Genomic DNA, 23,266 nt, shown 5'->3' with positions numbered 1-23,266 from the left:
TTATTTATTTAACCTTTTTTACCCACAAGATAAAACTTCAATGAGATTAAGAAACTTTTTCAATATTGTCCTGGCTAAGTCTAAAAAGATATTTCCTACTGAAAATAAGACAAAAAAAACTTGATAAGATTTCAGTTTTTCCAGTGCAGAAGGTGGCAAGGCAGTAATATGTCATCGTCTCATATTTGGCTTATAGAGTTAGCATCAAAGCCACATTCATTATAGCTAAAGTTACAAAACAATCATTTGCTTACTTTCACATCTTATATGTGTGTGTTGGGGTAACTGACCCCTTAACTTCTTTTATGTTGTGGTGTTAGCATAAGTGTTGTTGCTTTTACTTATCATCTGACACCTACTGGCCACCGTAGTTTCTTGAGAATAGAGTGATCATCAGACAGCACCATAGACTGTATAAAACATGGACGTAGTCTCCCGGTCACCTGAAACAGATTTTTGAAGCAGATCGGCTATCGCGGCCATATTGGTAGGTGGTGGTAAAATTAGTGACTCAGACAGGAGACGTTTTTTGAACCAGGCTGTAAATAGGTTAATTTCTGCTTTAAAAACGGCTTTTTTTGGCTTGGTGTGTTTGTGACTTCCTGTACTTTCAGAGCCAGCTACAAGCGAACACTTGAGAAACAGCAGATTTAAGCACTTCAGCATTGTCTCACATTCTCAGACCGGAGGTTGCGCTTTGATAACACCTGTACTCTCTTTTTTTGCTCAGTACTGCACAGATCTGGAGTAGTCCTCTTGTACTATGCTTTGTTTTTTAAAGGCTGAGTCAAAAAGTATGAATTTTGTTACGTTAGGTCTTTAAAAGTCTTAAAATTTGTTTTTTAAAATACACGTATGGTGGGATTAATCCATGATAAGCCTGATGGTTGGAGGAGGAGGAGTGTTGTGTATGATCAGAAAAATGGATTTGATTTGAGGCTCAACACACCTGCAGTGTGAAAAGCTCTTTTAATTCACCCTTTCCACAATAATCTCCATCAAGCTCCTAAAATTAAACCTAGTCTGCTTCTCAAATTTCCTGATCGTGTGATCCAAACAGCTTTCACATTTTATTCAGAAGATTTCATACAGGACGGGTTAAACCCCAAGCAAGCAGCCAAATCCGTCTTTCACCCTTTGTACATCTGCAATCCTGGATGAGAAAAATACCCTTTTATTTTGGCAGTGTTGCCACAGAGTGAAAGTGTCTTCTTTGCTCATGCCCTGCTATTTGCCAAATTACACGCAACAAGAAGTCAATAGGCAGAATTCCACATCCTCTGCACTCTCCTTCCTGCGATGGGGAGGAGGAGATGAAAGCCTGGGAGATGACAGGAAAAAGGCAGATAAATGTGTTGCTCCACAACCCTTCTCTTTTTCTCTCAAACGCCCTGAATGTTTCATTTATTCAGGCTCAGAGCGAACCCCCCATCTCGTCTCCCTTGTTACGGAAAATCCAGGCGGACAGCAAAATGTGGCAGAACACGTACAACACGGGATGAATTTTTAGCTTTTTTTTGCAGCCAAGAGACAGCGCTATGCCCTGCTAATGACCAGAACATCCACGCTCCTGTCTCTGTGTCCGTTTTGACACGTTCAGAAAGGAAAAACCACAGAATGAAGCCTTGAAACCGTCTGTGGAAGACAGTGTCGGGAATGAGTGTGGAAAAGCAGCTTATGCAAATGATGTTTGGTAACAACAGGCAGCATTAGACGAGGAGGAAGGGAACGAATGGCGCTAATTGCAAAGAGCGTGAGCAGCCGGGCAAATGGGTGGGTGGGTTCACGCCACGCTGCCATTCATAAGAGACGTACAGTAGGTGATCAAACCCCTCTGAGCTGCAGGGATGGCTTCACAGACGTTTTCTTTATGTAACAGAGTAGGCGGAAATTTAGCCAGGATCCAGAAATTTACTCTAAACCTGGCTTGTCATGCAAGACAATGAATTATCCATCCACATTCACGCACAACAAATCAAGAATACAGTTATGAATCACTCAAATGGCTCATTTCACTGCACTGGAAACACTTTACAAGTGTCTGCTTCAGCTGAATAAGGTGTGTGTGCTGTATTTCCCTTTTTAAAGCCTGGCCCTGGAACAGCTTCTTCTTCTTCTCCCTTTAAAAGGTCACAAAAGGATGCAGTTTTTCAAATGGAGAAGTTTGGTAAACTTCACTAAATTTACAGAGATGTCGCTGTGGTGAGCTTTGATTCCCTCGTGGCTCAGACGACTGCAAGTTTCTTGTCTTTCCTTTCAGGAGCAGCACTTGTTGAGCTCTTCCTATAAAGCAAACAGCTGGCTTGCTTTACGGAGTTGCACCCAAATCCTTCCTTTTCCTCACACAATTCGTAGAAGTGCCTACAAAAGCAAATAAGACCATTGTATGAAGATGTCTCACTCAGCTGTGATGAATACAGACAAGATAAAGTCAGTCCATTGAAGTCTGGCGCTCTACCTGTTGACACTGTGGCAAAACGCTGATTCCCATTTTAGATTGAGTCTGACTATCACCCTGCAAATTATAAGGGGACCATTTTAGGTATTTGGACAGTAATTTATATCAGCAAATAATCTTAGAGATTACTGATGAGTTTTACTGAACTCGAAAAGCACTCAGAGAGCTCAGACCTCCACCTCCACACATATTGTGATTGTCACCAACACTTTAGTCCTACTTTAATGTTGTTAATGTTAACGGTATCTTGCAAATATCATCATTTTGAACAAGTTTTAAAAAAATGTACAAAATGATGATATTTGCAAGATACCATAATGAAGAGAATTAAGGAGTCTGAAAATATTATATGGTTATTATTAAAATATAATGATGGTATGAGAATTATGTATATCTGTCTGAAATTATAATTACTTAATTTGATTATATTAATTAATTGGATAGAAGTTTTCTGTTGCAATGTCCAAGCATTAAACAAGGGTGCGTGGACATAGTTGTCTATGTTTGAGTGCATAACATCTGCATCTGTTTATAATTAATTGTTTGGTAAAGGGGTGGGAATTAATAAGTTTATACTTCATCCCACGCCTTTTCGAATATGTGATTAGATAATGTCTGTTTGTTTGTATTTGTTCCTGTCTTTGACAGAAATTTCACTTTGACCTCATGTTCGAAATAAAAAAAAAAAAAAAAAAAAAAGTCATACTCCCTTTCAGCAGACTGTCTGCTACAATTTGGTGTTAGTTGCAGGTTTGTACGATAATTTGTTTCCTGACAGTGTTGAAAATTATGATGACCCAGTACATATTTCATATTCCAGATCTCAGTATCCAGAATATTGGCAGGATCTGGATCATACTTTTACATCTGTCAGAAATTATGGTGACTTTGTCTTGTGTTGTTTTGCAAAGCAATCAGACCATTTATGGCAGAGTTATACACACAAATGGTGAAAACAACCCTATCTCACAATAATAAAGAATCCTTTAAAAAGTCCTGGATCAGGATGGTGATCCAGATCACCTCCAAAATTTAATCACTTCTTCCTTATCCCATTTTGAACATTTTTTTAAGATTTCATCAAGATCTTTTGGTTACTTTTTGAGTTACATTGTTCAAAGCCAAACAGGTAATTAGGTAAATAATAGTCCCTATTGCACATTTCAAACCTAGACTGTATAATTAATTTACGTGGTCTCTCTGACGTTACCCGTCTGTTTCTGAAACAGATTTTTGAAGCAGATCGGCTATCGCAGCCATATTGGTAGTGGCAAGAGCTTTGAGTATAGCTATCAGGTGCCCCTCAGTCACGTGACCTGAGCTGTGCCTCTAATTAGACAAACTCGCAATCCTAATATCCTCTAAACCAGTGGTCCCCAAACCCTGGGCCGTGGACTGGTGCTGGTCCATGGGTCAAATGGTATCGGACCGCCCATAAAAATACTCAACTTACATTATTTCAGTTAGAATTATTGTTTGATTCTGAATTCTGACGCCAAACCACACAAGCTAGCAAAATGAACAAAAAAAACCAAACATCTTTTGAAAGTTTCTTAAGGCAAGGTAAAAGAGCCAGTGTGGAGACAGAAGAAGAGCCAGTCTGTGGACATGTTGCGAAAAAAAAATCCTGGATCCAGACTGTGATCCAGATCACAACATTTTAATCACAATGACCCAGTACATATTTCATATTCCAGATGTTAGTATCCAGAACATTGCCAGGATCTACTGATCATACTTTTACATCTGTCAGAAATTATGGTGACCTTGTCTTGTATTGTTTTGCAAAGCAATCCGACCATTTATGGTGGAGTTATATACACATATGGTAAAAACAACCCTATCTCACAATGATATAGAATCTTTTAAAAAAGTCCTGGATCCAGACAGTGATCCGGATCACCTCCAAAATTTATTCACTTCTTCCTTATCCCATTTTGAACATTTTCTCAAGATTTCATCAAGATCTTTTGGTTACTTTTTGAGTTACATTGTTCAAAGCCAAACAGGTAATTAGGTAAATAATCGTCCCTATAGCACATTTCAAACCTAGACTGTATAATTAATTTACGTGGTCTCTCTGATGTCACCTGTCTGTTTCTGAAACAGATTTTTGAAGCAGATCGGCTATCGCAGCCATATTGGTAGTGGCAAGAGCTTTGAGTATAGCTATCAGGTGCCCCTCAGTCACGTGACCTGAGCTGTGCCTCTAATTAGGCAAACTCGCAATCTTAATATCCTCTAAACCAGTGGTCCCCAAACCCTGGGCCGTGGACTGGTGCTGGTCCATGGGTCAAATGGTATCGGGCCGCCCATAAAAATACTCAACTTACATTATTTCAGTTAGAATTATTGTTTGATTCTAAATTCTGACGCCAAACCACACAAGCTAGCAAAATGAACAAAAAAACAAACATTTTCTGAAAGTTTCTTTAGGCAAGGTAAAAGAACCAGTGTGGAGACAGAAGAAGAGCCAGTCTGTGGACATGTTGCGAAAAAAAAATCCTGGATCCAGACTGTGATCCGGATCACATCCAAAAATGTAATCACGATGATCCAGTACATATTTCATATTCCAGATCTTAGAATCCAGAATATTGCCGGATCTGGATTGTACTTTTACATCTGTCAGAAATGATGGTGACCTTGTCTTGTAATGTTTAGCAAAGCAATCCGACCATTTAACATGGAGTTATATACACATACATTTCCTAAAAGCTACATGACGATAGGTTTGTAACTTTTTGAGATATGGTCCAATTTGATGGAACTAGGGTATATTCACTGGCGTCCTGCACGGGATGGCAGCTTCACCTCCATAATTCCCCCCGTCTCACAGTACTTCTACTGCAGTACTTGATGGTTTTATTGCAGTGTGGCACATATACACCGCCACCTGCTGTTGAAGATTAGGTACAACCAAGGGGCAACATCCGGTCAGTAATAATGAAGTCTATGTGGAAGTGCTAAAAGTTTCTGTTCGTTGAGAATCCGCTTGAGTCTGGCTGCAGAAAGACAGGAAGTCGCGTACACACCCAGCTGTAAAAACAGACTTTTATGGCATTAAAAAGCAGATTTACAGCCTTTTCATCATTTACATGTTGGTCTGAGAGCCTGTTTGGAAATAAAAATGGTCTTTTCCTTTTCATTTGGATTATGTCACACAATGTGCTTGCTGAAATTAATCATAAAAATGTATATTTTTTAATTGCATTATCATTTGACTTATGTCAAGTTGTTAGCGGATCCATTTCTTGAAAGTGAAAATGGAAACACCCTTTTTATTTTAACTTGAGTAAAGTTCAGTCTTAAAGATGAAAATAAAAATGAGAATTGAATATTTGACATTTAATTTTAATTATGACTCAAATATTGGGCCTATATTCTTGAAATAAAAATGTATTTCCTGTATTGCATGTTCAATTGAATTTTGTCCTAAATATGCTTCCATACATCTGAAGCTATGTTTACTAATATAAAAATCATAACCCTCCTACAGCTGGTTGAAACATACACAAACTGTAAAAGGAATAAAGTTTTTAGAGATAAAAAAATTCCCTTATTCCACTATCATACATATTTATCTATAACTATAAGTAATGACGACCAATAATAAATGTGTTTTAGTTCCAAATATCAGTCAGTTGGAATCAGCCTTGAAAAAAACATCATCTTGTGGGAGTGATATTGATTATTAAATGAAAGCAGGGACTGATCAAAATTTTCTCACATGCTTTCAGTTGTTTGCAGTTTTTGAAAACTCTTTATTTATCTGAGAATTGATGTCACACTTGTCATCCAATCATGATTAGTGTTCCCAGCCTGCATCAGATAGCTGTTGCTAGGTACATTCATTTTCTTCCCAGTGGCCCTGTTACGTAATTCCCCACAGCCAGTGGTCAAACACAGATGTGTTGGTTTTAAACACAAGTTATGGAAAAGTGGTTTCATGGCCAAATATTATGGTCTGGATTTCTTATTGCGGTTCTTAAATTACACTGTTAACAAGGCAAAATATCTGGACGAACAAAACCTCAAAAAAGATCCACAAAGCGCTGGTCAGTGCTCAGTAACAGCAACATGCTGCTGGTGGAGCTGTTATAATAAGTGGAGCCGTCTCCTGGGAGTCTTTCTGTGTGTGTGTGTGTGTGTGTGTGTGTGTGTGTGTGTGTAATGCTTTCTGTGGGCAAATAAAAGGCGAGAAATCTGAAGCCCTTTTACAGCATCAGTACACTAGCGTATAGCACACAGCGTTCCCTCGTCTTGCTCCTGTGTTACAGGATTGTAATGTTTTATATAAACACAGTGGTGAATGAATTCTTGATTGATTTTATGGTTGCTTTACAAAGTCAGACAACTTTTCAGTCTCCATAGGGAAAACTTCATTACAGTCACTCACCATCCTACAGAAAATTGGCAATAGGGACTATTTAGTCCGACTTTAATGTTATACTCCCTTTCAGCAGACTGTCTGCTACAATTTGGTGTTAGTTGCAGGTTTGTACGATAATTTGTTTCCTGACCGTGTTGAAAATTATGATGACCCAGTACATATTTCATATTCTGGATCTTAGTATCCAGAATATTACCAGGATCTACTGATCATACTTTAACATCTGTCAGAAATTATGGTGACCTTGTCTTGTATTGTTTTGCAAAGCAATCCGACCATTTATGGCAGAGTTATATACACATATGGTGAAAACAGCCCTATCTCACAATGATAAAGAATCCTTTAAAAAAGCCCTGGATCCAGATGGTGATCCAGATCACCTCCAAAATTTAACCACTTCTTCCTGATCCCATTTTGAACATTTCCTGAAAATTTCATCAAGATCTGTTTATAACTTTTGTATATGTATATGAACATATGTGTATAAATGGGCATATATTATTTATGTTAAGCCAGAAGGGTGAGAGTTAAAGACGGTATGAGGAGGATCTGTTTTAATTGGACTGCAGCGCCACCTTCTAGCCTGGAGTCTCAAGCACAATGTCGTCAAGATGTGACTTTTAACCAGGTGTGAGTTTAATTTGAAACAAATTTTCTTTGTTGTTCAACTTTGTTCAACTTATTTTTTAACACCACTAGGTAAGGTATTTATCAGTAAAGTTACGTAGCGCTGTTGTTTAAAACAACACAAACAAAAGATCACATAGAAACGCCTCTTTAAGCTAGACTTTGGCTAGGTCTACGCCAGGAGTCTGTAACCTTTACTTTCATAGGAGCCATTTTTCCTCATTTCAGAGCCACAAAGTCAACTTTATCTTCACAATAAAGACTTTAAGTGGATAAAATTCTATTCATAGTTAGTAAAAAGTAAAAAGTGAAGTAAATGATAATCCCCACAAGAAGTTTTTTTGTGTGTCTTAGTTTTTTTATTTGTAATAAATTTGCCAATATTTAAATTATATGGTATGCAAAATAATAATAAAATTACATTGTTAAATATTTGCAAAAATTGTCAAAAATTTGTGAAAATTTTAAAAATGGCAAATATTAGAAAATAGCATTAAATTGTAATATATTTGCAAAAATTGTCAAAAATGTGTGAAAATTCAAATATTTGCAAAAATCAAAATAAAATTGAAATGTAATAAATTTTCCAAAATTTTAAACAATTTTATTTTATTTTATTTTTTTAAATAATATCGATTAACTCTATTTTTCTTTTTTTGCCACTCATCAAGCATGTATATTAAGCCGGCATGCCGGCAGTTAAATGAAACCGTCCACACAGAATAAAAATCTCTGTAACCCTCTGTAAAAAGAAAATAAAAATTCTTTACTTCAATTAAGTTTTTTCAAAGCTACGAGGAGCCACTGCAATATTTTTTTTATTTATTTAACTTATTCTAACCAGGAGATAAATTGCAACTTAGCTTAAGAAGCTTTTATTTAGCTAGCATAAGAGAAGGAAAACCCAGTTAGCCGTAAATTATCTCTTTTAGCAATATTACCTTTGGCTGTTGTTTGGATGGTTTGGCCCAAGTTGAGACAGGAAATTTCTCTAACTAACTGAAATATTTACAAATTTACTCTTTTCTTATTACCTAGCTTTCAGGCTAGCTTCCGTGTATCTTAGCTATGTAATAAGCTAGCCCTGCAGCAGTTAACAGTTATGTATGCAAGTGTTTTTGCATCTACTGTTGTAAAATGTGCCTACTACAGAATTAATAACAGAAATCGTTTTCAGCAGAGAAAAACACAGGTCTCTCTTTTGTTATTCCAAACTTCGTCAGCCGGCGTGGTGCTGTCATAAAGAGTTGGACTCAAACAACGCAGAGCCCTTTAACAAGCTACGCTTCTGCTCACTCCTTTTTTGAATCAGAGCATTTACTTCTTTTTTTTCCCCTATGTTTCATCAGTATTTGGCTTCCATAGCTTTTTATGTTGTGCAAACTAATAGTTGTTATTAAATAAAAAAAGCAGAACTCTTCTCTCTTATTGTCAAGTGGCTGTGATGTCAAGGCTGAATCTGTCTGATTGAGGATGATTAAATGTATTCAGAGCGACACAAAGTGATATAAATAAAGATCTGATTGCGTGAAATGATGAGACAAACATGTTTATCCGTCTGGAACATGTGACTGCAGAGAGGAGCACACGCTTAGAAAAGATGATGCCTTGTAATGCGTCTGTATGTGTGTACAGCTGATTGGCTAAACCATGATTGACATCACACAGAGAAAGACAAGAGCCCCTCTGCCTGACAATAGCCCAGCAGAGTGGGAGTAAATTGTTGAAGTGATGCAGAGTGGAGTCTGCAGGTCAGGGATAAAGTGGGTCGAGCCCGCCGCCACACCTGGTCCTCGTCTGAAGAGCAGGTTAGCCGAGCGGAGAAAACAAAAGCCCTCAGATTGAAAACTCTCTGCACGCCTACTTGAAGTTTACGCAGCTACTTGTCTGCCAGCATGGAGTTGATGACAAACTCAGTTTATGAAATTATGCAGAAAAATAACTACACTGCCAAAGATTTTTCCACAAACAAAACATTTCAGGTTCTCATTTGATAGCATCACAAACGATCATGAAACCAGGGGTTGGTCTCATAAATCACAATTATCCAAACACTACTTATTGAAGGAAGCAGATGATGGATTTTCATGTTGTGCTTTGACATTTGAATGATTGCGCTAATAGTCCTTGCTTGTTATTGAATGTTTACTCTCGGAAATTGAAAAAATATTGAATCACCACCTGAGTTAGATCAATGGTACCTGACATTTTATTTAATATTGAACGATTTTTGGGATAATTTTTTTCTAAATATATCAGTTTTACATCAATACAGTATGGGGCGCACAAGGGTTAACACTGATTTTCATTTTTAAAAAATAAGTAAAAAAAACAAAAGCAATGCTAAAACTGGTGAAATACTTTTTTAGCTTTTAAAGGTGCATTCCCATTTTTAAAAATGTTACCTTAGCGAAACAAAAGATGTAACTTCACAGTTAAATATGCTTTTTTATCAAAGTGAAATTGCCATAAAGTAAAATAAGTTAATCCACCTTTAAGGTAAAGTCTACAGGATTTTCCTAAAAAAAAACAACAACATGCCTCTTTGCATGTGTGTGTTAGTGTCTGCGTCTGCCTTGAATCCCCTCCTCTGCCTGGATGTTGATGTTTTGGTTGTTCCAGGACATTTCTGGGTGGAGACTAAGCATGCTTACATCAGCCAATCACAGAGCACCCAGTGTGGTAGCGGCTTTGCCTGTTGATTAGCAAGTGGAAGAAGCTAATCAGAGAAGCTAAGATAGTGGACGTAGTACGAAAGAAGAAAAGCAAAGTGAAACAAAACGCCAAAGAGATAAAGCTCTTTCCTAAACAAGGGTGAAGCTTGGCTCGACTTTCACTAGCTTTCATGAACTTGGAGAGCAGTACCTCGGGATGGGAATCGAAAACCGGTTCCTGTTGAGAATTGATATCTTAGCTTAGCAGTTAGATAACGTTTCCCAAGAAAACTCTGATTCAGAATTTCCAGCTTGAAGTTTTACTGAAGAACTGACTTCATAAAAAAAATGAACATTACTTAAATCACCTTATTTACCAAAATAACAAAATAGTGCAAGCCTGATTCTAACGCATATGGGAAACTGCATTGATATGCTAGCAGTTAGCATACATCAGTATAACTTCAGCTTCAGAATTGAATTTCAACTTTCATCACAGAAACATATCACATCAACTCTTTGTAAAAAATACTGAAAATTTCAAATGTCAAAAGCTAACAGGCTAATGAAAAGCTCATGGCTGACTCCAAAACTACGGAAAGGTTCCAAACAACTTAAACCATTGCAATAACCACTTTGAGACACTAGATGGCCTACTTGAATTACTAATAAATTACAACACAGTACATCACCGTCACATCGTGTGCAATTTTTACCTGTTTCTGCATAATTATCCCCAGAAATATCCAGACTCAGGGACCAATTACATTTTATTCACTTACAGTATAAACTCAATTAAATGTTGACACAGAAAACCTGTAAAGCTACTTTGTGTAGAAAAATCACAACAGGAGTTGATAAGGGAATCGATAATGAATCAGAAAGATAAGCAGATCAATAAGGGCATCAGTATTGACAAAATCTTATCAATTCCCATTCCTAGCAGGACAAAGAGCGACACAAGTTAGCTTTCTGCTAACCAGTTATGTGTCAAATACCTGTGATTAGCTTGTGCTAACATGCTAAGTCGGGTGCACACTCTCTCGAGTCGAGAAACGTGATGCAGCAGGTGGTTGCTGGGCTAGTGAGTGTGTTCACGTGGTCACAGTTGGAAGCTGTGGGTGTGTGCTGCTGCTGGCACTGAGCCAAGGAGGAGGAGCCCAGTTTGAATGTTGTGTTTACAAACAAGTAACAGAAATTCCTGCTGACCCTAGCTAACAACAACAGAAAACCTTATTCTGCTTTCTTTAATAGTTGGGACGACCACCACTTACCCCCACATCAGCAGTTTAAAGCATTAAAAATAACCATAAAGAAACAGTCGACTTGTTGCCATTGGTTTAGCTTGATATAAAAGCCCCAAAAAGTATCAATTTGCAGTTTGGTCTGTTTTTAAAACCAGCTGAAAAATCCTTACAGGAGCTTTAACTGCTGTGCTAACACTCTGGGAAAAGAGCTGTAAACAAAACTCTGGCATAAAATCACATTTTCAGCTGATATCAGCTCTCAGTTTGCGTTTCGTTCATAGCCACCTGATAAATATTGCCTCACTGTGTTTGCTGTAACAAACAGACGGTCATAGCTGCTGTTTAACTGCAGAAGTTTGTCTTTGCAAAGAGAGCTGCAAAAGCAACCAAAGCTGTAAATTTGCCCATTTTTTAATCTTTAAACAACCCAAACTCTTCAAACGCTTCATAAAACCCGCCCCAGAGATGAAAACACAAATTAAGAGAACAAGCTCCACTTTGATGAGACAATACCTGTCTGCCAGCTTCATTTAGTCATCGCTACAGGCCAGGAATCACACACACACACACACACACACACACACACGCAGCACTTGGCATCTTTTCTGGCCCAGATGTTTTCACACACTCTGTCCCTACTTCTCCTCCTCTTCTCTCCTCCTCTCGCTGACCCAGAAGCATTTCTCTTTCCGCCCATGGAGACTTTCACAAAAGCTAAAAAAAGAGCCACTTTCCCATCTCCTATGGAGGAAAGAGAAAAAGGAGATACGCTGCCCAAGAGTGTCATTGTAATGGATAATTTAAAAGGCAGGTTCTGCATCGGGAAAGCTTTCCCCTGCCGAGAACTTCAGCATGCAGGTTTGCAGGAATATAATGCGTACGATGTAAACAGGAGCTGGTTGGAGCGGCGCTTCACTCCTCTTTATTTTTACCTCTGGGAGATATCGCAGGAATCAAAGAGAGGCTGCTTCTGAAATGACGGCAATGACAGGGAACAAATCCCTCAGTGGCTGCCAATAGAGAGGTGTCATGTGTGTACAAGAGCATAAAATGATAGAAGAGGAAACCACGACTCACTGTTAGACTCAGATTGACACAGTATTGTTTGGTTTCCAAGCCTTTTTATTTCTATATTTTCCCTCACATTTCTTTTTTAAACTCATTTTTTTCTCTTTTGTTTTTATTCTGTAAAGCATGTAACATTGTTTTTTAAAGCGCTATATAAATAAAGTTAATTATTATAATTATTCTTATTAATATAAGTGGTAGAAATACCCAAATCTTTCTGTTAATTTCTCAAAACACTCTGTTCTAAAAATACCACAAAATCTCAGAAGACTTGCTGAAAAAATGAGGTTATAGCAAATGGACAGAACGTTGGCAGTGTGGGCCTCAAACACTGAGGTTTGCTCATAGATTTGCCTCCAAACAGGCTGGCCAATCAGAGAGAAGGGGGTTTGTGAAGTTTGGGGAGGCCTTAAAGAGACAGCAGCTGATATAAAACGTTTCATGCCCCTGTTTACATGACAATATTTCACCCCAGAATGCAAAAAAATGCAGTGAAAAAATCATCTGAGGGACTGAAAATACTGTAGTAAGCATGCCAGGCCTGCAGGTGGTGCTATAACGGTCTTGTCCAGAAGCAGCTTTTGGTAGATCTCCACCAAAGTTGAGTTGGGCCTGTTAGCAGATGCTCATTTTGTTGGACATCAGTCAGCTTATGTAGTCCGCGATGATCGTACCATGGTCATTCTCAAAGCAGAGCATGAAATCAGCGTTTCCACTGAACAAAACGCAACGATACTACTGTGTTTCACTCTCAAACCGTTGTTTTGTAAACAGATGCTCAGACAAGAGGCTTAGAAAAGGTTTTTCTAAAACACCAGGGGGAGAAAAATAAGGGTTCCTTTATACATTCAGATCATGTAAAGCCACAACAGGGGTCCCAAAGAGACAGTGAAAAGCCTAAAATAAAGTACAATTTCCCTTACCCAACCTGTCCTCTCAAAGTAAAGTCCAAAAGACCCCCTAAAAAAGTCATCTCTAAAGAAGAGGCAAGAAATGAAATATAGGGCCAATCCCAATTCTACCACTAACCCCTTGGTGTTGTGCAAGTCCCAATTCCCCGTAAAATCAAGGTGAAGGAGCTACACAGCCCTTGAAACAAAGACAAACCAAGACCTCACTTGAAACCAAAGGGTTTGACAAATTTCCCATGGTGTCAGTATTTTTGAATCAGATATCCAATCCTTTTCTACTCCACATAGATGTTAGCCATGTTTTGAATTGTTGGTTGCATTTTAAACTTGCTTGTTGTAGCAATCTAGCTAACGCTGCTTTAGCGACAGCAATGGCTAATAATAGCTACACCGATGTCAGACCAGGGTGACTACTTCACAGCAAACAGACTTCATTACGGTGAACTGCTATGTTTGCTTTTCATAGCTTAGCTGTCTCATGGTGGTGTCTGTTTGCTGTGAGTTTGTCACCCTAATCTCACATCAGTTTGTCATCACATTATAAAATGTGTTTGGTTTGGAAGTGAATAAACAGTTGCTCTGACTACGACAGCCAGCGAGCGTCTAGGATTGACGACACAGCGGGGATCGAGTGGCGTCTAGTTTCCAAGAAATTGTCAACTAAAGCCTCGTTTCCACCAAGTAGTCCGGTTTAGATCAATACGGTTGGTACGTTTCTGTGTTTCCACAGCCAACTGTGCCCCCTTGTGGTAGGTGGCGTGTAGGCTAGATGCTGATAGCTGCGTCAGTTACACATTAGCGTGACACATTAGTGTGAAACTTTGTTTCAGAGAAGACTCTTTCGACCAATCAACGGTCTGCAGTGTTGTAGCTCAACCTTCTGGGGTTGGATTGGTTTAGGCCCCGTTTACATGACGCCGGGAACGGTAGATTCCGCAAACATTTCGTTGCGTTTTGGCCTTCCGTTTAGACGAGACTACGTTGCGTTTTCAGTGAAAACGCAAACTTTTGAAAACGCTCCCCAGAGTGGAAAGATCTGAATCCGCTCCTCCATCCAGCTTCGTGTAAACACAGAGCGGAGCGTCTCAGGGTGAAACGCTGGCGTCACCGCATGCGCACTCGCAGTTTCGGGTGAAGGCTCCGCGCTCAGCCACATTTCCAGTTGAGCCAGTAGGTGGCGATAATGCGCGTTATGGTTGGATTGCCGACCGTCTCACACAACAAAACGGCAGAAAAAGAAAGAACAAGAGGAGACTTCTCCTCCTGGAGTCGTATGAACGCGGATCGTTTTCACGCCGTCCTCATGTAAACGCGGGTGGCTTTTGAAAACGCAAAGGAAGAATCGTTGCGGGAGTCTCCGTGTAAACGGGGCCTTAGTCTGGCACCCCAACAGAAGGGTCCCAAAAAGTTGGACAGCTTGTCTCGATTATTTGGGGATCTGTCCCAGGATTAGTCAGTGGAAACGCCACAAAATGTGTGCCGTACCAAGACCGGGCTGAACCGGACTGAACTGGTGGAAACAGGCTAAATAATTAGAAGAATTTTGACCACGGTTGCAGTACAAAGTTTATTATCTTGTGCACAGAGAGACTGAGTTTGTCACCTTAAGGCACCAAATGAGCTTCTTCTTGAAATATTTTTTAAAACGTGATGGTTTCATCTTGACTCATAAAAAGATCACTGAACTTTCTTATACAAGAGAAGGCATGGTCACTTTTCAGACAGTAGTCTACAGCTCAAAACTGCATTTTTATGAATTCTTAAAGAAAGTAAAAAATCTTGGAGGTAGATTTTTAATTTGAAATGCAAATAAGAATCAAACACACTTTTACACTTTCCTACTACAAGCGTCCTAAGGCAAAACCCCACCAATTCTAAATGTGCAAATACTGCAAAAAATGGCACTTCTCTGATATTTTCCCTCAGATCTTCCTGTTGGGAGATGATGGCTCAGGATTTCAGCTGCACCCATGCAGCGTTCAGCAAATCTCCAGCAGATACTGTCAAAGCCTCGGCCACCCTTAGCTGTCTTATTAATCTCCTCCTCATGTAACATACATCTGACAGCCGCCCTACAACGAACCAAACAGACCAGGAAAAACAAACTCAACCCTCTCTGGGACAGTTTACATGAAGAAGCTGAAAAGTAGCATCAAAGCTGCTGTTTTTGTGCAAGAATGGACTTTTCTTTTAGGCTGTTTCTTGGTGTGAAGAATTGAGGAAAATGAGTTCATTCCCAGAGAAAAGGAGCAGGAAAGAGTTAATGTCTTCTTTATCAAGTTGATGTGTGGGTGCTTTTTTGCCGCTAAATGCAAAATGACTGCAACTACTCTGAAAAAAACACAAGAGGCAGCCACAAAGTGAGCGGTAGAGAGGACTCCAGGCTTTGTTTGCCTCCCTGGTTTTGTCTCTGTGACTGAAATGCCCGTTATTCATCGCTGGAGAACATTTCTATTCACGGCGTTGGGTTTGTGGTCTAATTGTCCGTGGTTGCTGTGGTGACGTGCACATCAGGAAGACAACGCAGCATCTTCCCGCCTTCCAGCCTGTTAGCCAGCTCCTCGCCATGAGGAGAGACGCTCTCAGCTCTGATTTCAGAGGATGATGCTGCATTCATGTGACAATCACACAACCTAAAAGTGTCTGGGTTATTTTATTATTTTATTTATTAAAAACAGGAATTCCCATGATTCTTTGCTGCATGTCTCATTGCTGCATGTTTTTGTTGCTAATCAGTGGTGCAGGGTCAATACAGGTAAGGTAGGTTTTTTATGTGTTTTAGTGAACAGATTTGTCATTTTTATTAACTAATTTTTTTTTAGGAATTCCTTTTCTTTTTCAGATTCCTGTTGTCAAAGATAGTATCCCATAAAAACAGGAAAATCAAAAATAAATATTTCAAGGGTTTTTACCTGTTTTGAAGACATAGCATCTCATAATAACAGGAAATTCTAAAAAATTTTTTAAAAAACAGCTTTAATGAGACTGTATCCCATAAAAACAGGAAAATTAAAATTAATATTTCCTGGGGTTTTTATCTGTTTTCAAGACATAGTATCATATAATAACAGGAAATTCTAAAATAAAAAAAAAAATCTAGTTTTTACAAGACAGTATTTACTAAAAACAGGAAAATCAAAAACAGATATTTTGAGTGTTTTTTTCTGTTTTTACAAAATAGTATCTCATAAAAACAGGAAATTCTAAAATTAAAAAAAATCCTGTTTTTACGAGACAGTATGTAATAGAAACAGGAAAATCAAAAATACATATTTTCTGGGGGTTTTTACCTGCTTTTGCAAGAAAGTATACCATAAAAACAGGAAAATCAAAAATATATGTTTTCTTTTTTTTTCCTTTTACTATTACGACATAGTGTCTCGTAATAACAGGAAATTCTAAAATTTTTTTTTTTTTTTTAAACTGTTTTTATGAAACAGTATAAAAATACAGGAAATTCTAAAATGAATTTTAAAAATAAATCTGTTTTTTTTTTTGACAGTTGTGTCTTAAAATTTGGATTTTTTTTTTTTTTTGTTACTTTTGGGTGAATGCAGTACGCCACCATATGTTTCTGTTATTTATGTGTTTTGTCCCAAAATCAGAAACTCTTACTGCGAGTCTTGGCCATTTTAACTGTTGTTCTTTACAGAGCTGGAAGCCCACATTGTGATACATTGTCCCATTTTAAGCCCTGGTAGTCCAGATTTGGGTGATTCAATACAATGTTGCTTTGAAAAAACGGCATAAAACTAAAACTAATTACCTGATCCTGGAGAGAAGAAAATGGGATTTCCAAATCTGGATCATTTTGATCAGAATTAAACTCTTTGAACAACTGGCCTGTAAAGATCTTGTGGAGACTTTGAACACATGGAAAAACCAAAAACTCTCCCAAAAGCAAAAGCGTGGTGGAGGTAACTCATAGCCCCTCTTTAAGGGTCAAGTTGCATTCTAGTGTCATTTTTTATTTATTGTGTATTCCAGTTGAGGTTACTTCAAGTGGACAACAACTGGTGGTAATGTCACATTTCAAACATAGACTGTAAAATTAAAGGACGTAGTCTCCCCAACATCACCTGTCTGTTTCTGAAACAGATTTTTGAAGCAGATCAGCTATCACGGCTGTCGGTCACGTGACCTGAGCTATGCCTCCGATTAAGCGAATTTTTGATCCTAATATCCTCTTAAATACTGAGTTAGAAAAAAATTAATCTCCCGTACAGTGTGCTGATACTGAAATTAGCGATTCAGACAGGAGACGTTTTTTGAACCAGGCTGTAAATATGTTCATTTCTGGTGTGAAAACAGCTTTTTTGGCTTGGTGTGTATGTGACTTCTGATGCTTCTGATACTCTGACAAATATGACATGCATTTTCCAACTACATAACTACACAATACTATAAGGAGCACCCCCTATTGACCAGCTACAGCATGGCTCATAAAACCTACCATCTCCACATTAACAGATGGGAAAACGAGGAAGCTTCAAAATTAAAACGCAATTCAAACTATATTTGTAGAGCATGGTTTCTGTCATCATATGTAGATCTTGTTGTGTCAGTTGTTGACTTTTGATGTGCAACGTTCGAATGAAGAAGCTTCAAACACAAGAAGCTGTCGAGTTGAAAAAAATAACTGTTTCCTTTAGCAGGATATCAACACTACAGCCCCACCAAACGATTCCTACTGCACAGACTTCAAAAACATCGCCAGCTTTGGCTTCACTTTTATACACCTCCAGGAGGTGGTGACTCACCGTCCATCCTTACATTCAGTCAATAGTTGAAACGCAGACACAGACTCACACATATCCTCACCTGCCTACGAGCAGGAACTCTCCGAACACCCCCAGTCTCCTCATGGCCATCAGGAGACCTCGGACGGTCATGCCCTCGCAGAAACACACCACGACTCGAGCTTTGGGAAGACGCTCCCGGAGTTTCCTCAAAAGGCGATCGTAGTGCTTCTCCCCCGCGTTGCTGTAGATTTTGTCCGAGTGGGCGATGCATAAGCCTTCCAGAGAGGCCAGCTCCTTGAAAGCCTCCATGCCACTTTCCCCGTAGTTTCCTGCAAGCGTGAAAACATACGTTTACATCTGTGATAAATTACTCCTTAAACAACACTCGTTCCATGTGAATGTGCTCTCACTGCCTGCCCGCTCTGGTGGATACGGATGAATCATTTCCTGTGGCATTTCCACTAATTATGAGCTTGAACTAACAAGCATTAGTCTCAGATCAAAGTGACGCAATCAATGTTTACATGTCTCGTTACTTCCACAAACACATCGACATCATAAAGAAGGAGTAATTGCTCCCGACCATACATTTGTAATCATTACTCCGAAGCACGATCGATGTGATTCTGTAAGCACCACCAGACTGAGCTGATCCTCTGATAATGAGAGTCACAGAGAGACTTTCCTGGCTGCTGATTGCAATCAAAGCCAAAAGAGGCTGAAGAAGACGAAGAGGAAGAAGAAGATAGCTCTCCTTGTTTTAACTGCACTCGCAGCATCCTAATCAGAAAGCCTCCACAAAGCTGTTAGAGTCTAAATCTTCTGTTTCCGCTCGGGCTGCGGCAGCTTGTCTAATGTGTCACGATCGGGATTGTTGGTAAAGCCTGCGGCTCTTTAGCATGAGAGCTGGATTACACACACAATCCAATCATTTGTGCATGCTTGAACATGTGTGTGAGGGAGTGACTGAGTGTCTGTGTGTGTGTTTGTTTGAATATGCATGTCAAAGGGAAATTAAGGGAAAGGGAAACACTTGTTGTGCAATTTGGTTGTGGCTGCCTGTTGCATTAGCTGTCTGTCTCTGTCTCTGTGATATTTTTACTACTTTTTCTCCTGTGTTAGTCCGGAGATCCTATGTGAAACCATGGCTGCATTGTTTACATGTGAAATCAGCTGTTAGCAGCCTGTAGCATGTCAATGCTAACTGGTGCAAGGCCGGATGTTTCTCCACAAGGTGAGGAGAAGGAGGTGAGGACGACGAAGGAACGTAAGATCTATCTCCAATAAGATGGACGAGCTAGCTGTGCTAACCCAGCAACAGAGGGAATACCAGAGGGCAGAGTAGCATCATGCTATTCACAGACATGGCTAACAGAGCTAACACCAGACACCAACGCCACATTGGAAGAGCTTCACCTGCTGTGAGCAGACAGGATCCAGGAGACAGAGACTGAACAGACTGCTGAAGAAGCTCAGTCCTGGACCCTGTGGAGGTGGAGGCTGGCTGACTGGACAATGATGGACAAGCTGTCAGCATCTATTTTCTTATGGAACTTTTTCTGTTCTATTCTATTCTAAATATGCGCACGCATTTGGAAGAAGCGTCATTTTGCTCCATTCATTCAGATGAGTTAGCGTTCTTTTAACACTAAGTTAAAACTGTTGTCTGCATAAAAATGTCTGGTTAACCTGTGTTTAATTTCCAGAAAAGATACTTCAGAGTCAAAAGTTAATGACAACAAAACTCAAACAAAATAAAATAAAAGGGGACTGTGGAAGAGGTATTAATAATGTATCACTTACATAATAGACAAAAATGGAGGTAGTGTTGTAGCTAAGCGGGTACCTCAGGTCTGGGAATATGAAACAATGTGGAAGTGCAAAAACCTGCTGTTTCTCGAGTGTTCGCTTGAGAGTGGCTCCGGAAGTAGCGGAAGTCACAAACACACCAAGCTAACAAAAGCCATTTTCAAATCAGAAATTCATGTGACCGACAGGCACCTTATGGCTGTAGGCGAAGCCCTTGCCACTACCAGTATGGCCGCTATAGCCAGTGTGCTTCATTTTCTGTTTCAGAAACAGACGGGTGACGTTGGCGAGACTATGTCCATGTTTTATACAGTCTATGGTTGTAGCAGGCGGTTGTCGGTGAGGCTGTTAAATACGTTGCGAAAGTTCTTCTGTTGTTATTTCTTCTTCATATTTCCCTAAAGCTTTGTTTCGGGTAGTAACAGCAACACTGCCCCACGGTTTTCAGTGGTACTACTCCTTGTGGTCCATATCCATAAGATTCTGGAAACATGCAGAATTCGGTAAGAAATGAACGCAGAGCACGGACAGAAGGTTCCGGATCCGTATGTTACATTGAGCACAAACAAGCTTTTAGGCCTGAACCACACGTATATGGATATATTCCTAAACGCACATTTTTCTGTCCAATTGGGCCTCTCAACCACACGAACACGGCGATTCCACCCACATAAACAGAGATTTTTTTAAAAAGTGAAAAAATAAAAAAATATCCGGTTGAGTGGATCCGTGTAGCGGTGTTAAACGGAGCTGGTGTTTTCACACGATGACGTCAAGCGCTAGCAACAAGTCACTGTAGCAACGGTTGCCAACAACAAGAATGATGGCTGACATTTACCGTGCTATTTCTGTGTTCCTTGCACTTTTTGCCCTCATTACAGCTCTACAGATGAATGTAATGTTTTTGTATTTGTTTTTTTCACCATCTCCTTGCTCCGTTGACTGCTTCTTCTTCCTGTTTTTGATTGCGCATGCTCATAACGTTCTTCTTCTATGGTTTTCACATTTTGCTAACCTGCCACTTATCGACCAGGCATGGCACTGCAGGCTTCAGAGGCGATCGTTCTCAGTTTTGCCTCTTCCTATAGACAGAGATATTTCTGTGGTGTGGACGAAGATTTTTTTTTTTTAACGAGTACAAAGATATCCAGTCAAAAAAATATCCATATACGTGTGGTTCAGGCCTTAGTCTAAAGTGAAGTCCTGCCTCTGGCTGGGCTAAGGATTAATCAAAGATTAGGATTATTGGTAAACTGTTTCAGGTGGCCAATCATATTTTTGGAAGGGGCCCCTTTTAGAGACACCCCTGGGATCGCTACAGATGGGAGGCCTTTGAGGGGCAACAACGGTTTTAGGGTGAAATGCAAAAGTATTGTTGCCTCACATTTAAACAGAAACAGCGTTTTAGTCGACCAAAAGGCCCTTGCCACCAACTTTCTCCAGTGACGCAAAAAAACAGCACAAAATTGCGAAAAAATTTGGAGGTGTCGTATTCAATTTCTGCAGCTATTCTCCTCCAAACAATGTCTCTGTAATCATTGTCTTTGTAGTTTTTATGTCTTTTGTCGTAAAGAGCTGGGTGCTGGAACACTAACACAATCAATGTTGAATGTTTTGGTATGTAACGTGTCAACAACGAACGTTTTGATTGGTCGGATGTGTATTTGTCGCAAGAGAAACTTTGGAAAAAGTCAGACAAAATATAAGCTGCAATTTTGCTCAACGAAAGAACGTTGCTGGTGGGAAAGCTTGCATTGAAAAACACAACGTTTTAATAAAATAATTAACGTGAGAGTAGCATTCACAAATGCACCAGATGATTGGCTCAACTCTACTTCAGCTGCTTCTGGACAAGACAGTTATAGAGCCACCTACAGGCCTGGCATGCTTACTGCAGCTTTTTCCGTGTAAACAGATTTTTTTTCACTGCGTTTTTCTGTTTTCAGATGAAACGCTGTTTTGCAAACGGAGCCTTAGAGCGACAGAGACAGAAACCAAACAGGCATCACAGCAGCTGCAGTGCATTAACCCAGGCGCACAATGATCCCATGTGTTGCTCTCCCAGCAGCCTTTTGATGACACTTTCTCAGTTGCCTCGTTTGATTCTCCCACTGCTAAATGGAAATAATGATATCCAATTATTTCACCCTCTCCATCTCGGCTGCAGACAGGTGGGTGGTGGTGCATTAGGTGGCAGCCTGTTTGACAATGACCACCCCAAAGAAAAACAGCGGTGAGTACTCCTACCAGACTGATGATAATCACGACAGGTAATTTATGCTGTTTCACAGCCGAAGCTGTTGCTACGGGAACAGGCTGCATTTATAACTTTCCTGGAGAGGAGCTTCAGCTTGAGTCGGTCGTGATAAGATGTCAGAGAAAACTGAACCAAGCGCTGGGTTTGATGGATTCAAGATGGAAACATGTTTTTTAAAACATCTGTAGTAAGTTTTTATTTTTTAAATATCATCCTACTTAGCCTATAGAGTGGCAGTGCTGCCTGCAACCCACTCCTCCCCTCCCCTGCCTGGTCTTTCATTACTCTTACATTATGACTTGACTCCCTGAGGATCCTCCTGCAGGTTTATTGAAGGTCAGACAGCTGACGCCACCTAGTTATTCCTCCAGGTACTGCAGCTCCCAAACTCCCTCTCTTCATCTAGCAGATTACAGCCCCTCTCCTGCACCTGCCGATAATAGACTTTCCAAAGATGTTTTACACTCCCTGAGAGTCCGGCGCTCCTCAGGGGAGGGTGCTGGGTAATGTAGTCTGTCACTTGTAATTTGGGTGCTCTTCAGGCGGCTGTGTTTAACCAGGATTTTAATTAAAAGTTATGAACATAATTTACGCCTTCATAATCATGTCTAACCAACCCTTCTGTCCTTTTCACCAGCTGTCAGCGGCCTAACGAAACGTAACGAGGCATCAGATGTCGCTGCTCGATGCTCACGGTACAAAGTTGATATGACAACTCCAGCAACACCACAGAGGATCTTCTTTTTACAGTGTTTTGACTTTTGTAGTGTCAGAAACAGGATGTATGGAAGCCAGAAGGGACAAAAATATTATTCAATGAATCATTGATAAATCTGTAAAATGAGATGAAACATGAAGAGAAATAACGATGACTAAAGACAGGAAACAAAACAATGACAAAGATGAATCTAAACTACAAGATTAAAACTCGATACACTCAACTCATGATTCAATTTACAATACTGGGTTAACGATGCGATTTTCTCACAACTAAATGTGACTGAAAAGATTCTTTAATTATTTCTCACTACATGTTTTCTCTTATTTTAAACAAGTTAAAGAAAATTCCCTTTTGAAATCTCTGAGGTAGGCTAAACTGT

The 23,266-nt window shown here is 39.6% G+C and overlaps 1 protein-coding gene and 1 long non-coding RNA gene across 3 annotated transcripts in view; one reads left to right on the top strand and one right to left on the bottom strand.

The window, feature by feature from the left end:
- The window catches only part of LOC141801608 (uncharacterized), a 38,726-nt gene extending 15,617 nt beyond the window's left edge, over positions 1-23,109 (top strand). The window contains exons 3-4 of the long non-coding RNA XR_012599416.1: positions 22,077-22,142; positions 22,804-23,109. This is a non-coding gene — a long non-coding RNA (uncharacterized LOC141801608). The remainder of the gene's footprint in view (positions 1-22,076; positions 22,143-22,803) is intronic.
- Positions 1-23,266, bottom strand: part of grm1a (glutamate receptor, metabotropic 1a) — a 67,952-nt gene that overhangs the window by 40,449 nt on the left and 4,237 nt on the right. For both annotated transcript variants that reach the window (XM_074684711.1, XM_074684712.1), the window contains exon 3: positions 18,180-18,429. In XM_074684711.1, coding sequence (XP_074540812.1) covers positions 18,180-18,429 — 250 coding nt within the window. The remainder of the gene's footprint in view (positions 1-18,179; positions 18,430-23,266) is intronic.

Source organism: Halichoeres trimaculatus, unplaced genomic scaffold (genome assembly GCF_033239565.1).
Source record: "Halichoeres trimaculatus isolate MK-OKI-2021-1 unplaced genomic scaffold, fHalTri1.1 fHalTri1_scaffold_13, whole genome shotgun sequence".
NCBI classification, from domain to species: domain Eukaryota; kingdom Metazoa; phylum Chordata; class Actinopteri; order Labriformes; family Labridae; genus Halichoeres; species Halichoeres trimaculatus.
The sequence above is the reverse complement of the archived record's forward strand: the minus strand, read 5'-3'. Positions and strand labels throughout refer to the sequence as shown.